The sequence below is a fragment of the Sus scrofa genome, chromosome 4, assembly GCF_000003025.6.
Source record: "Sus scrofa isolate TJ Tabasco breed Duroc chromosome 4, Sscrofa11.1, whole genome shotgun sequence".
Taxonomy (NCBI): domain Eukaryota; kingdom Metazoa; phylum Chordata; class Mammalia; order Artiodactyla; family Suidae; genus Sus; species Sus scrofa.
Window position 1 is genome coordinate 50402021 of NC_010446.5, and position 16060 is coordinate 50418080.

Sequence of the window (16060 nt, forward strand, 5' to 3'; positions counted from 1 at the left end):
CTCATGGTTCCTAGTCAGGTTCATTAACCACTGCGCCACGACGGGAACTCCTATTTCTAACAATTTTAAATACATTTGAGTTAGGACCACTATGAACTTATGACTTAAAAATTTAATCTTTGGGGCAACTCACTACTAAACTAGGATTTCATAAAGTTCTCCAAATTATTAATAAGGTGGCACTGACTCTTTAGGAGCTCTGACAGCTGGCACTGATTGATGATTTTGTGCCCATGACATCATCAAATTTTTGAGAACTTAGGACCCTTACCCAAGGCTGGGATTTAACACACCCTAAACATATGGATGAATAAGAGGACTGAAGATTTCTGCCACATGATTTTAAAATGTGTGAACATTCTTTTTTAAAGCATAACAACCCTCCTCCCAATTAACATTCCCTATAATAGCAAAATAAAAGACCCTAACCTCCAATTCTTTTTCATCAAAGTACTGTAGCCACTGAAGGGGAACAACTTCATTGAAACCATCAAGGAAAGCTTTGGTCTGTTCTTGTACTCCTCGAGAAAAACGCCACTCTGTCATTAAGCTGAAAATAAAGACAGGATTTAAAAATATGTAATTTGTGTGTGACATAAAAGGCTTAAAAACAGAAAAACCTTTCTTAACCACGGTTAAAAGAGAAAGTGAAGAAAATCACTATGTTGTAAATGGATCACAGAATATAAGGGAACACAGTTTCAAAACAGAGGTTGTGGTGAGAACTATTAAAAGGTAAGTGAAAAGGGCAAAGTGAGATGGAACAGGAAGTGAGCATCAGAGTGCTAGTCAAGGTATGGCTCTGCTACTGAAACAGAGAGCCTCTGTCTCCTCATCTGGAAATGGAAAGGCTTTTCTTAGCACCAATGTTCTCTGATTTTTGACCAGGACAAAGGTAGGATGCATACAGCAAGTGGCGGTGGGAAAGTGAAGGCCATTTATTCTCTTATTTCAAGAACATCGGTTCGGTTGAGAACTAAGTAGAGAGAAAAATGATTAAAAAGGGTAAGTGAAAGAGGGAAGGAACATGGAACAACTTCCTAAAGGAGTGAACATGGATAAAGGTAAGGGTAGAGACAGAGTTCTAGCATGCCCTAGCAGTTCCAGAAATGAAGATCAATCAGATGTATCATCTTACCCAATATATTCATCTTTGTTCTCCTCAGTCACCAGGATATTAGAACCTCCCAACTTCAGGTCATGTGAAGTAACTTTCCCCAAAATCTCCATGTCAACAGAAAAGTACATTTCTAGGCCACATTCTTCAATGTTGTTGTCTCTAGGTGATATAAATATATAGCCACTAATTAACAAGATATGTAAACTAGTTTCAAGAAAATACCTTATTGAAAGATAAATCTTCAAACCTTATCCAGATAAGGGAGTTATAAAATTCAGTATCGATAGATTCCAAATCCTTAATAGTCAGTTTTTTACTTAGCATACGCTTGTAGAAGGGTAAGGAGAAACCGGTATCAATAAACTTTCCATGAAAAAGTGCCTGACAAGAAAAACAAAAAACTTTACTTAAAAAAATGGTAAGACAACCAATTTCTTACTCAGAGCATAATGGTAGCAAGAGAAATCATGAGGTTTTACAAGCAAAAAATAGTACTTACTAAGTAATCAGCATAAATCATGACAACTAAAATACTATATAATATGCTAAGTATGAAAAACACTTTACAGAGTTAAAATTGAATCTGTTTAACTGAGATCAAATACTCAGCTATATCATGTCCTTTCAGTAACTATAAAAGAGGAAGATAAAGGAGCTTTACCAAGTCTCACTGTTTCTAATATGTTTCATGAATTACAACCTGCCCCCCGCCCCTGGATGCAGAAATGAAAGACCCCTCTCCACTCCTTTCTTCTCCTACAGCTGCCTTTTCCTAAGAGATTTTTCAGGACTAAACCCATCGTGCCTTTAACCCCATTCACAAAAGCCAACACAAGAGGCCCCAGATCCCCACCCCTTGACTCTCACCACCAATCTGCTTGTTACCTCAAAATCTGATTTCACGTCTCACAACTCCCCAAACTCTCAAAACCATCTAATGTGCTAGCACTAGCAAAATCCATCACTAGCAAAATCCCCCACACCCTCAACTCTCTTTGAAGATCCTGTGCTATTTTGCTCTACCAGAAATTTGGCATTTTTCTGGGCACTGTGCTTCCTCTCAAACCCTCTAGAGGGGTAGGTGGCTGTTTCTCTCTCCTCTTCATGTCACCAGGCTTGCAAGTGGGGTGGGTGTTACTTATCACTAATTTCTCCTCTCTAAGCCACCCTAGCCTTCAAGCCCAAACCCAACATGACCATCATCATTCTGAAGACTTGAACATCATGCTCATGATTCTTTCTTTTTTTTAAATTTTATGGCTACACCCCTGGCATATGGAAATTCCTGGGCCAGCAACTGAATCTGAGCCTCGGCTGCAAAAATGCAGGATCCTTTAACCAAATGTGCTGGGCTGGGGTTGAACCTGCACGTCCAGAGCAACCTGAGCCACTGCAGTTGGATTCTTAACCCACTGCGCCCTAACGGGAACTCCCATGCTGCTCTACCCTGGCATTTTGGTCCTTCCCATGATCTTATTAGTCTTTAACTTACCTAAATATTCTCAACACCATACTTTAGATTCTGTTATTAGCACTAACTAAAATTCCTTCATAAAGTCAATTCCAAACAGCACCTGATTTTCCAGCTCACTGCTTTTAGTAATAACACCAGTGATTTCTGACCCTACTGAAATCTAAAAAAACCCATGGAACCTGTGATCTTGCCTCTGTCCCTCAGCCCTCTTACAAAGTTATTTTTCCCCTCAGTTCAGATTCCATTGTCAATCATTAAAATTACTCCGTTATTTACCTTCAAATGCTGCCTCCCCAGTATAAAGGTATATAAAAATACAGTATACTTTTATATTTTTGGTAAAACCAAACTCTAGCTAAATATAACTGTCAACCAACTCCATACATGTGCTTGGGCAGTGGGACGTGCCAGAAGTGCACATGCAACCATGCTGCAGGCTCACGACCAGCAGCCTCAGGTTGGAAGCGTAGTGCTGCCTGAGAATCACATATCCCCAATTTCATTCCGTCTCCCACTCTCCTAGATGACTATTTCATTCCTCAATACCTCCTCACTCTGAGCTAACTGATCTTGCTTTCTACTTCACTGAGGAAACAGAGGTATCGTAAGAGATTTTGTGTATTCCATCACATCTGCTCACTACTAGCATCTGAATCTATATACCCATTATGGAGAAGCTATCTATTAACCTATCTACACTAGACAGATCTCCTTGCTCCCCACTCAAGGGCATTGTTTCCATATTCCCTATCTCCTTGCCTCATCAAATTCTTCCTTCTCTTACTTGATCATTATCAGAATATAAACATTTTATTTACCTCCCATTTTTGGTTCCATACCTACTTCTAGTTAATGCCCAACTTCTCTATGAGCCTTTACAGCAAACTTCTTTAAAAGATTTGTTTATATTCATTGTTTCCACTTCTCCTTCCACTCTGTTGATTTCATGCCCATCAATCTTTCAATTCCACTGCTCCTGAATATCACTCATCTGGCCAAATCAAATGGGTTACTTCTCAGGCCTCATCTTGCTCAGCCTACCAGCATTTGACACAGTTGATTACTTCTTCCTTCTTGAAACATACTTTCAAATTCTTTCTTCCTCTTCAGGAAACCATTCTTATTTGTTTCTCCTTCCTCCTCCTCTGCCTCAGCCCTTTTGCTGGTTGCTTACTTCCCCAACTTATTTCTTTTACTTTTTATTTTTAGCTTTTTAGGGGCGCACCTGAAGCATATGGAAGTTCCCAGGTTAGAGGTCGAATCAGAGCTACAGCTGCTGGCCTACACCACAGCCACAGCAACTCATGATCTGAGCTACATCTGTGACCTACACCACAGCTCAGGGCAATGCCAGTTCCTTAACCTACTCACTGAGTGAGGCCGGGGGTTGAACCCTCAACCTAATGGTTCCTAGTTGGATTCGTTTCCTCTGCACTACAACAGGAACTCCTATTTCCCCAACTTATTGTTGATGTCTTTAAACTTTTTCTCTGTCCACATTTATTCTTCATTTTTTTATTTTTATTTTTTTGTCTTTTTGCCATCTCTGGGGCCGCTCCTGCGGCATATGGAGGTTCCCAGGCTAGGGGTCGAATCGGAGCTGTAGCTGCCAGCCTACGCTAGAGCCACAGCAACGCAGGATCTGAGCCTCGTCTGCAACCTACACCACAGCTCACGGCAACGCCGGATCCTTAACCCACTGAGCAAGGGCAGGGATGGAACCCGAAACCTCATGGTTCCTAGTCGGATTCATTAACCACTGCACCACGACGGGAACTCCCACACTTATTCTTTGAACAATCGCATAGGCTTACCTAGATACCCTCTCACTGCTGGACTTGTGTATCCAACTACCTAATCCACATCTCCACTTGAATACTGGAGATATCTTAAACAAACCAAATCCCAATGCATGATTCTCTCCACCCCCCCAAATGTGCTCTTGCCACAACTCTGCCATCGTGGGAAATGGCAACTGCAGCCAGACACACATTTTAGTGCTGTCCTTGACTCTTGTTCACAACTTGCATCTAAACTGACAGAAAACCCTGTTAGCTCTACCTACAAAATATATCCAGAATCCAAACCACTTCTCACTACCTCTACTGCTTCTCTTCCAATCAAGTCCAAGTCACTATCAACTCTCACCAGTTGCAAATGGTCTTCCACTTCTACTCTCGCTTTCCTTTGACTTCATTTATAGTCTCTTTCTACACAGCAGCCAACTGAGCCTAATAAAATCTAAGTCACATTATGCTACTTTCCTAAAGATCCCACACAGTACCTCTCAACCTCATCTTCCATACATGCTCCCTCAGAAACTCTGCTCAGCCGTGATATTTTCAAAGATGTACTTCCACTTAAAGGCCTTTTTCTTGATGTTTCTATGCCTATAATGATGTTCTCAAAATATATGCATGACTCAACCCCTTGCTTTCTTGTTTTTTTGTTCATATGTTACCCATCAGAGAGGCCTCCTCTAATTATACTATATATAAAAGAAAAACAGGAGTTCCCGTCGTGGCGCAGTGGGTAACGAATCCGACTAGGAACTGTGAGGTTGCGGGTTCCATCTCTGCCCTTGCTCAGTGGGTTACGGATCCGGCGTTGCCGTGAGCTGTGGTGTAGGTTGCAGACGCGGCTCGGATCCTGCGTTGCTGTGGCTCTGGCGTAGGCTGGCAGCTACAGCTCCGATTCAACCCCTAACCTGGGAACCTCCACATGCAGCGGGAGCAGCCCAAAGAAATAGCAAAGAGACAAAAAATAAATAAATAAATAAATAAATAAATAAATAAAATAAAAAGAAAAAGAAAAAAAAAAGAAAGAAAAACACCCCCTTGTCCTCAGCATATATTTATTTATTTATTTATTTATTTATTTATTTATTTGGTCTTTCTGCTATTTCTTTGGGCCGCTCCTGCGGCATATGGAGGTTCCCAGGCTAGGGGTCGAATTGGAGCTGTAGCCACTGGCCTACGCCAGAGCCACAGCAACGCAGGATCTGAGCCGCGTCTGCAACCTACACCACAGCTCACGGCAACGCCGGATCCGTAACCCACTGAGCAAGCGCAGGGACCGAACCCGCAACCTCATGGTTCCTAGTCAGATTCGTTAACCACTGCGCCACGCCGGGAACTCCAAGCATATATTTATTTACTATTTGTCTCCCTCTAACAGAATTCAGATCCCTGAGAACAGGGACTGTGCCTTTTTTTTTCATGGTTTCATCTTTCTCATACTATGATGCCATTGTAGGTGCTCAACAAATATTTGCTGAGTGAATGAATAAAGTGCAAATAAATAAATACAAACACTTCTCAAGAAGACTACAGTTTCACAAGAGCTCTGGAAAGCTCTAAAATTTCCTAAAGCATCAACCAAGTTTAATTATTATAAACTCAGATTTTCCTTTTATAGAAGTGATCACACTATCATTAGGCTTAAATGACAGGACTTTTAAAGACCAAGTGGCTCAATCAATAATCTTCATAATCTTGACTTCACACGTGTACTCAAAAAAACCTGTATTTTGATACCCTTTAGGCAAAATTCCTTGATAACAAAACTTGTAAACACACATAACCAAGGATAATAATGAGTATCATTTTTTTAAAATCCTCTCTTTAAAATACTTTTGAAATAAGCAAAATGTAAATAAAAAATGAATGAATAGATAGCAGAAGGTCAGAACTTACCATAGCAATAAAGCGACCAATGAAACAGAAGTATGAAAGATGATCTGGGTTGATGGTTGATGCTGGATTTATCTGTAGACAGTAGTTGTTCTTTCCAGCATACTCAAATAAGCAATACATGGGATTTAAAACTTCGTGTGAAAGCAAGAAAAACCATTCTCTACAAGAAAATGAGTCAACATTATTTTTAGCACCCATATATGAATTTAAAAACAGATCTTAAACACACTCATACATATAACATACCTCAGCTCAAAAGCCTTCAAGAATTCCGCTGTCCGTTCCTCAGCCCTCCACAAAAGTCTCTTTACAATGCAGCCCTCCACTCCAAGCTACCTGCCAGTTCCCATGTTGCCAAACTATAAACTCGGTGTTTCATACGTCTAACATGCTTATTCCTATGCTCTATTTTCATCTGGGAATTAATCCTCAACTTCAACTCAGTCTATGGGGATCCCACTTTTTTCTTTCAAGTCCAACTTGGATCCATTTACCTCAGCAATTTTTTGAAGCAATTTTCAGTGTATTTCAGTGAATTGTTCCCTGATTAATTTGTGGTAAAAACCTCATAAATTTTTCATTTTTATGCATTTAACTGGCCGCATCTACCAGACCATAAGCTCCTCAAAAACAAAAGTCACATGTTATATGTTTTTTTGTATCCTTAACTCTCGTATGCATCCTAGGATCTATGTACAGTAGGTTTTAATAATATTTGCTAATACTGAGATACACAGCACTGCCACTACAAAAGTTTTAATTTTATTGGCAATCCATTAAAAAAATGGAACTAAAATTTTATTTTTAAATTTTTTAAATTTTTTGCTTTTTAGGGCCGTGAGTGCAGCCTATGGAAGTTACCAGGCTAGGGGTTGAATCGGAGCTACCGCTGCCAGGCTATGCCACAGCCACAGCAAAGTGGGATCTGAGCTGTGTCTGGGACCTACACCACAGCTCACGGCAACGCCGGATCCTTAACCCACTGAATGAGGATCAAACCTGCGCCCTCACGTATACTAGTCAGGTTTGTTACCACTGAGACATGACTGGAATTCCCTGGAACTAAAAATTTAAAAGGTGAAATCCTTAAATGTGATAGGCATTTTCTAGCTTATCACCACCTGTTTTGCCTCATTTTTAAAGTCCAATATATAAAACCCAACATATAAGAGATTAATAATTTACGTTACAAAATAAACTCAATTTGCAAAAGACTCTCTTCAACAGCAGTTTCTTCTAATGCAGGGTTCCAAACTCAAATGCCTACAGTGATCAGTGAGTGAGTTAAGGGGCTTCCTTCCCCGCAATGGTTCACATTCTCTACTTAGCTACAACCCCCGTCTCTCATTGTATCCCTGATAAAAATTATTATCAGTCTTAAGGAAGAATTACTTCTGAGCAATAATCGTAGTCCTAAAGAAATTCAGCAGTGGAGGCACCAAGCAGAAAAGAATATGTATGCTACCCTACAGGGAAGCAGCTGACTCAGCCAAACCCATGTGAGAAGGTGGGGCTGTGTTTTTTAAGAGAAACCAGAAAGCTTGATTCTTAAGCATATTCTAGTGACTTCTGTTAATGTTGTCAAGTAATGTAAAAAAAATTTTAAATCACAACAGGGGACACCATCACTATGCTGGCTATTTACAAATGCTCTTCTAAAATGTTTACGCTACAATCCTGGAAACTGCCTGAAATGTAGAGAAGGGTGTCCCTAAACAAAATCAACTGAGAAATGATAAAACACTGATTTATAAAACAAAATCCAGTCCCAACGTAATAGCTGGACCAAGTCAACTTTCTGCTGTGATGAGGCTGAAGTAATAAGATATGTACCCAGGGAAGAGGACTGAACAAATCTAGTAAAAATGTGTTTAGACACAAACACATAGAAATAAAATCTTCAGTTGCTACAGATCACTTTTAGCAAACAACAGCCCAAAGAAAACTGAACATATTTAAAAGAAAAAAAAAAGAATGACTACGACATGACATTTAACCAATACCCTGATATTAGGAAAAAAGAAAATAAAATTCTAACTAGCAAGAGGTGGAAGAGTTTTCTTTCATCATTTCTTTCTCTATACTCTCAAAGAGTTACAAGAGGCTGAAAAAATTATTAGACAACAAATGAGCTAGCAGAGCCTACAGAAGAAAACAGTAAAACCGCTAATGAAAAAATCACATTAGAAGCAGCTAAACGTAGGGCAGTACTGCAAACAGTGACATGAGGATAGGTTTGAGAAAAATCAAAACAAAATGAAAAAGCACAAAGATTAAAAATGATCAGAGAAAAGATGACAGACATGTAAGACAAAGGAGATTCCACATACCCATGACTGATGTTCCTGAAGAAAAATGGAACAAATGGAACAGAAAAAATATTCAAAGACATAATAGAAGAAAATTTCCCTTAAATTAAGGAAGATCTTAATATGTTCCTTTAAAAAGATATAAAACAATCAACAATGAAATCAGTGAACTTCAATGAAAAGGACTGTGTGGGTACCCTGAGGAAAAATGTTTCCTGCCAGGAGCTGGCCTCCCACTTCATAGTGCTTCCATTCAATACTTGAAGATAGTGAAGCAATGTCGACAGAGCACTGGAGAAACTAGTGTTGTGTGAGAAATCTGTATCAAGTAAAGTTGTTGTTTAAATACAAAAGCAACAGAAAACACATTCTCAAACATATAAAACTGTGTGAATGTATCACCCCTGTGAACTGATTAAAGCAAAACTGATACATAAATCAAAATAAAGAATTTGGGAATAAGAAAATCATGGTGTGGAGTAACTGACTATATGTATTAAAACCATCAAGATATAAAAGAAAACACAAGTAGTTGAGGTAAAAAATGGTTCAGGAGTTCCCGTTGTGGCGCAGTGGTTAACGAATCCAACTAGGAACCATGAGGTTTCGGGTTCCATCCCTGCCCTTGCTCAGTGGGTTAAGGATCCAGCGTTGCCGTGAGCTGTGGTGTAGGCTGCAGACGCGGCTCGGATCCCGTGTTGCTGTGGCTCTGGCACAGGCCGGTGGCTACAGCTCCAATTCGACCCCTAGCCTGGGAACCTCCATATGCTGCAGGAGCGGCCCAAGAAATGGCAAAAAGACAAAAAAAAAAAAAAAAAAAAAAAAAAAAAAAAAAAAAGGTTCAGACAAGAATATGAATGTTATAAGGTCAGATACTACAAAACTAATACCATATTTCATTTCTAAGGTGTACCTTTCTTTTTAATGTCTGAACTTTCCTGAAATTGACACAAATTATATAGATGTGACATGAACATCCATTGTGATAAGCAGTGTTTCCTTTCTGAAAAAATGTTTAGATAGATTACAAATACAACCAACTCTTATAATGCCACATATATACTTCTACCAGCTGTGCCAGTCCTACATCTCTTTTCAAAAGTCAGCTATACTAAAATTGTGATTTTATAATTCTGTACATGTGAAATATGAGTTTAAAAAGTTATTAAGTTTAACTCTTTGGAAATATCTGATGAAGTGTTTTACTAAAAAATAAACTGCTATCAAATTAGGTTTGGGCAAAGCAATTGAGGGACAAAATTAAATAAAAAGGATTTTCTATTCATACTGCTTCACAAGTATCTGTTAACAACATATTTAGTGAATATGGAAAACTATTTTCTCAAAAGGATTCAGACTGGATTAAAAACACAAATATAAAACCAACATACACTTACAATGGCAAAAAATATGCATGCTGATCTATTAATTATGACATCTCCATACAATGGAATATTGTGCAACCATTGGTATTAGCTCTACATATGATATGGACAGATGTCCATGATATACAAAACAACAAAATCAAGCTGCTATATTGTGCACACTGTATGATCGAATGTTTAAAAATATAGCAAATATGTTGTATACACATTTCTTCAAAATTACATACAGTTGACTCTTGAACAACATGCTTTTGAACTTTCGCGGGTATCCTTATATGCGGATTTTTTTCAATAAATATAGTTCCTGTATTCTGTTCTACAAATCTTTAAATTAACTAAGCGAGGGAAAAAGTTTGTTTTAAATTAGAGATGTGGAATCAAAAGAACTATGCTTTGAATCCTAATTCTATCTAAACTGTTTCAACTTCCTGCTCTTGGGTGACTCATGTTATCAATTCCTTTGTTTCATTTTGTTTTGCTTTGTTTTTTGGCTGAACCCAGGGCATACAGAAGTTCTGGGGCCAGGGATCGAACTTGAGCCACAGCTACAACCTGAGCCCTAGCAGTGACATGAGACCCTTAACCTGCTGTGCCACCAGAGAACTCTGTTTTTTTTTTTTTTTTTTTTTTTTTAATTGAAGCATGGTTGATTTACAATAGTGTGTTAAGGTGTATAGTAAAGTGATTGTTACTTTTTTCAGATCATATATCATGGTAGGTTTTTACAAGGTATTGAATTCCCTGTGCTACATGGTAGACCCCTGTTGCTTATCTATTTTGTGTATGTATAGTAGTTTCTATCTGTTAAGCCCATACTCTCTTTTTTGCAGCAAAAATGGCAGTATGCAGATTTTTGACTATGTAGTGGTCGGCATCCCTAACCCCCATGTTTTCAAGGGTCAACTGTATATGCAGAAAAATGTACAGCATAAACAACAACATGATAATAAAGGTAATGTTACCTCTAAAATTGTTGCAAATATTTTAGTTTTTTAAAAATATTTCTGGGTTTTTATTGAAAAAAAGTTATTTTTTCAAGAATATATCCACTGCATACAATGGAGATACACTTATTTGAAAGCATATATGTGTTTATTTTACCTTGCTAGACCACCATAATCAAGTCCTTCTTCTCCTCTAAATATTACATACAATCTCCTCCTCAAGTCATAGGGTTTTAATGCCATAATCTATTAAAAACAAAAAGTGTATATTTGAACACTCACATATAACACAAGTTTCTCCCAAAACAATTTAGTATAAATTTCACCTGGATTTTCAAAATTACACATTCCCTTATCTTACACAACATTTTTAACTTGAGAGAGCAATTGATTTGTTCCACAAACTAGCAAAGATGTATCTTACTCTACTAAGCTTTCTCTGATTCACTTTCATACAATCTCTTTCCCCTCTTTCAATATTAAATGGTAGTTCTACTTTGGGTTATCAGTAAGAGAGGAACAGTTTAGACAGAAAGTTTTTAAGGTTAGAAAATATTCCCTCTCCTGTCACTCTCCAAATTGTACCAAAATCTTGTAAAAAGTGACTTGGAAGTTTTGACTAGCAACACAATGAGAAGCAGAAGCTATTGCTCTGGGTCCTGCTTATACTACACATTCCATTCCTTAGCATCAGCAATCATGAAGAACTACTTATATGATGAAACTAAGCATAAAAAAATATATCTTAAAGTAATACCTATAACAAATTTTTATAATCTGTAAATAGGCTTTACTTCTGGATAAAAATGAATTACTTTCACCACACATGACAGAACCAAAGCTAAGAGTGGTCTGGGTGGGGACACAGCTCACCAGCAGGCAGTTCTCTACGTCACACATAGCCATGGGCTCAGACTCACATAGCATGATTCTCCCCAAGTCAAAGGACAAAGCAAGTAAAATCTACCATGAATTTAGATATGGACTTACTAAAGCGAAGTTCAAACAGAGCATGGGACTAGCCTAAGAATTTGTTAATTTCAACCAAAAATAGTTTTGATAACACTTAATAGCTATGTTAAGCGTTTCGTCTAAATTCCAAGAGCTGGTAAAATGAAGCTAGGATTTGAACATTGGTGACTTCAGAGACTTGCTATTTCATTTTGAGTTGTATACATAAAAGTTTCTGTGCACCTGCGTAGAGAATTTTAGTTCATTACTGTAATATTTTGGGAGGTGACTGAGAAGAAAAATTCTTGATATTATCAGAAAAAAATAACAGACAATATTTTGATTTTGTTGTTGATCTTTTTTTTTTCTTCCCTTTCTTCGCTGTGGTATGTAGCGGCTTGATGTGGGATCCCAGTTCCTACACCAGGGATTAAACTCAGGCTTCAGCAGTGAAAGCACTCTATCCTAACCATTAGACCACCATGGAACTCCCAATATTTTGATTTTTTATCTTTAAATATTCTGCTGATGACTCAGGAAAAGGAGACCTATTACATTCATTTATTCATGCACCAAATGTTTATTAATACTTGCTATGTGCAAAGCAATGTTCTAGGTACTGTGCATAACAACAGTATACAAAATAGTTGTGATTTCATGGAGCTTCCTTCTAATACGGGAGATAAATGAAATGTGTCAAGTGGTGTTAAGTGTTACAAGTAAGAATAAAGTGCCATAAATGGCTACAACAGGACTGAAAGGGGAGGTAAGCAGAGGACAGCCATCTTAAATGGATTACTCCAATACTGTCTCTTTGCAATAATGACATTTAACCAGAAACCAAGAGGAGGTGAGAATTAATACTCTAGGGTTACTGAAGGAATATTTAAATAGAATATAGTACATATACCAATATAATTTTAATTTAGTAGTATTATCATGACTTGAGTTAACAAAGTCTTAGAAAAATAAGTGTTGAAATGTGTCAACTTGTTCCAGAAGCTGTTTAAGCTTTATTTTAGTAATCTAATTCATGGTAGAATGATTTTGTCTCTCAGCCTAAGTACCTGTGCCTGTAAAATGGAGATAATGATAGGAGTTTATCTCAAAAGGATGCTGAGAGGATGTATTAAATGAAATGATATATCTAAGATGCCAGTGCCAGAGTTCCCATCGGGGCTCAGGGTAACAAACCCGATCAGCATCCATGAGGAAGCGGGTTAGATCCCTGACCTTGCTCAGTAGGTTAAGGATCCGGTGTTGCTGTGAGCTTTGGTGTAGGTCACAGACACAGCTCGGATCCCACATTGCTATGGCTGTGGTATAGGTCGGGAGCTGTAGCTCCAATTCTACCCCTAGCCTGGGAACATTATACGCCGTGGGTGCGACCATAAAAAGACTATATAGATAAATAAAAGAAAATAAGATGCCAGTGCCGAGCATATGGCAGTCACTCAACACATGATAGGATTTATTATGACTATTACTATAATGAACACACAGTAAATGATAGTCATTGATAGAGCTGTGTTCTGAGTGGTTTCAAATTTCTAAATTCTAAAACTCCCTTTGGATATACAGAATACAATGAGACAAGTTGTACATCTTCCCTCAATATCCAAGGTAGGTTGGTTCCAGGACACCCCCACAGATACTAAAATCCAAAGACAGTCAAGTAATATAAGCTATGTACATCTTCCCATACGCTTTTTTTTTTTTTTTTTTTTTTTGTCTTTTTGCCTTTTCTAGGGCTGCTCCCGCGGCATATGGAGGTTCCCAGGCTAGGGGTCTAATTGGAGCTGTAGCCACCGGCCTACACCGGAGCCACAGCAACATGGGATCTGAGCTGCGTCTGCGACCTACACCACAGCTCACAGCAACGCTGGATCCTTAATCCACTGAGCAAGGCCAGGGATTGAACCCGCAACCACCACTGAATCACGACAGGAACTCCTATCTTCCCATATACTTTAAATTATTTCTCAATTATGTATAATAAGTAATGCAATATAAATACTACATAAACATAGGGATACCTTGGGGATATTACAGGTTTGGTTCCAGACCACTACAATAAAGAGAATACCACAATAAATCAAATTACATGAATTTTGTGGTTTCCCAGTGTGAGTAGAAGTTATATTTATATCATACTGTAGTCTATTAAGTCTCGACTTAATAGTCTAGACAGTCTTAATAAGTCTATGTAGTCTATTAAGTTTAGCATTATGTCTAAAAAGACATACATACCTTTATTAAAAGATATTTTATTATTTAAAAAAATGCTAACCATCATCTGAGAAAGTTGTAATCTTTTTGCAATAGTATACATCAAAGATTACTGATCACAGATCAATATATAAATTTAATAATGAAGTCTGAAATATTCAAGAATCACAAAAATGTGACACAGGGACACCAAGTGAGCACATCCTGCTGGAAAAACGGTGCCAAGAGACTTGCTCAATACAAGGTTGCCACAACTTTCAATCTGTAAAAAACACTATCTGCAAAAGCGACATAAAAGCAAAGTGCAAGAAAATGAGGTATGCCTGAATTTGCTGGCTGCAGCAAATTCAAATTTAGCCTTTAGAAACTTTCTGGAGTCCCGTCTGTCCCCACCCCAGAATAGTTTCTATCCACAGTTGGCTGAATCCACGGATGTGGTAGCTGCAGATACAGAGGCTAACTGTACTATTTTATTCTGATAAAATCGTTCTTACCTGTTGGAAGGAATCTTCGAACAATGTCTGCCGGGACACATTGATCTTTACATGACTGGGTAGTGCATTAGACTACAAAGAAAAATAACATTGTAATGTAAGTTACAGTGCATGTACTGTGTAAAGATAAAACTAAATGATTATGAACATAAGATTTATTTACCACCGTAGTACCTGGCACAAATAACGGAAGTGAGCAAGTTTCCACCTAAAGCTGCGTTCATAAGCAATCTGTGGGCCACCTTTAGTTCTAAAGAAAAACAAAAACAAACTATATAATAATTCATAATAAAGCTGGATATTTAATATTCAGTATGTGACTGGAGTGTACCAGGGTCCAAAAAATGAGTACAGGAAAGTTACTTGCTGGGAGAGAAGTAAAGATATATTTAGTGGGCCAACAGAGATTCAAGTAATGAGGACACACAACATATAAAAATGAAGAGGGAGGGCATGTGTATGGATAGATCTTTTGTAAAAAAAAAAGTGAGTTAAATAAAATACTAAAGTCAACTACTGACTATTTCAAAGAAAACTTCAAATCCCAGGTGGGCAGAGGCTCTTTCAGGTAGTTTTCTTGTAAAGTGTAGCAATAAAAATGAATTTTCACTGAATGAATTCATAAGGTGAAGAATTATGGTGTTTTGCTTGTCTGTCTTTTTTTTTTTTTTTTTTTTTTTTTTGCTTTTTAGGCCATGCATGCAGCATATGGAGGTTCCCAGGTTAGGGGTTGAATCGTAGCTGCAGCTGCTGGCCTACACCACTGTCACAGCAACTCAGGATCCAAGCCAAGTCTGTGATTTACACCACAGCTCACAGCAACGCCAGATCCTTAACCCACTGAGTAAGGCCAGGGATCGAACCTCCATCCTCATGGATCCTAGTTGGGTTCGTTAACCACTGAGCATGAAGGGAACTCCCTGTTTGCTTTTAATTTAAGGAAATTAACAGCTGCTGAGAATAATTCAGCAGAGAAAGATGGAGAATATAAAGACGATCACTGTTGGAACAGTGAACTGGAAAAGAGGGGGAAGAGCTAGTGCACCAGCACAGGGAGGACTGGACTTTGATAAGAACGATGATAGTTCATCTTCAGGATGAAGAGGGAAGAGAGATACTGATAGGTGGACAGATGCAACGGTAGGAATTGCAAAAAGTTTTTATGGCTATTTCTACATACTTACTGATACAAGGACATTACACTAAGAGTAATAAGGGAGTTAAGGAGAGATCTTTCAAATGCTTAATTGAGCTATTTTTACCTGGAAAATTAAATTTTCTTGAACATCTCATTCTGTGATGTTGCAACAGCATGATGCACCTGTTAAGAGCACAGACTCTTCGGACAGACTGCTTTGGTCTGAAACCACTTCCATTACTTGCCTATAATTTTGCATAAGTTAGCTGTGCTCCCTAAGCCTCAGTTTCTGAACTTGGAAAATAACAGTATCTACCTCAA

General features: G+C 38.1%; 1 protein-coding gene across 12 annotated transcripts in view; it reads right to left on the reverse strand.

The window, feature by feature from the left end:
• Positions 1 to 16060, reverse strand: part of WWP1 (WW domain containing E3 ubiquitin protein ligase 1) — a 139243-nt gene that overhangs the window by 31949 nt on the left and 91234 nt on the right. For all 12 annotated transcript variants that reach the window (XM_013996633.2, XM_021089149.1, XM_013996632.2 and 9 more), the window contains 7 exons: positions 14776 to 14851; positions 14602 to 14673; positions 11085 to 11173; positions 6290 to 6449; positions 1368 to 1501; positions 1139 to 1279; positions 430 to 550 (listed from right to left, as the gene is read on the reverse strand). In XM_013996633.2, the coding sequence (XP_013852087.1) occupies positions 430 to 550; positions 1139 to 1279; positions 1368 to 1501; positions 6290 to 6449; positions 11085 to 11173; positions 14602 to 14673; positions 14776 to 14851 (793 nt within the window). The remainder of the gene's footprint in view (positions 1 to 429; positions 551 to 1138; positions 1280 to 1367; positions 1502 to 6289; positions 6450 to 11084; positions 11174 to 14601; positions 14674 to 14775; positions 14852 to 16060) is intronic.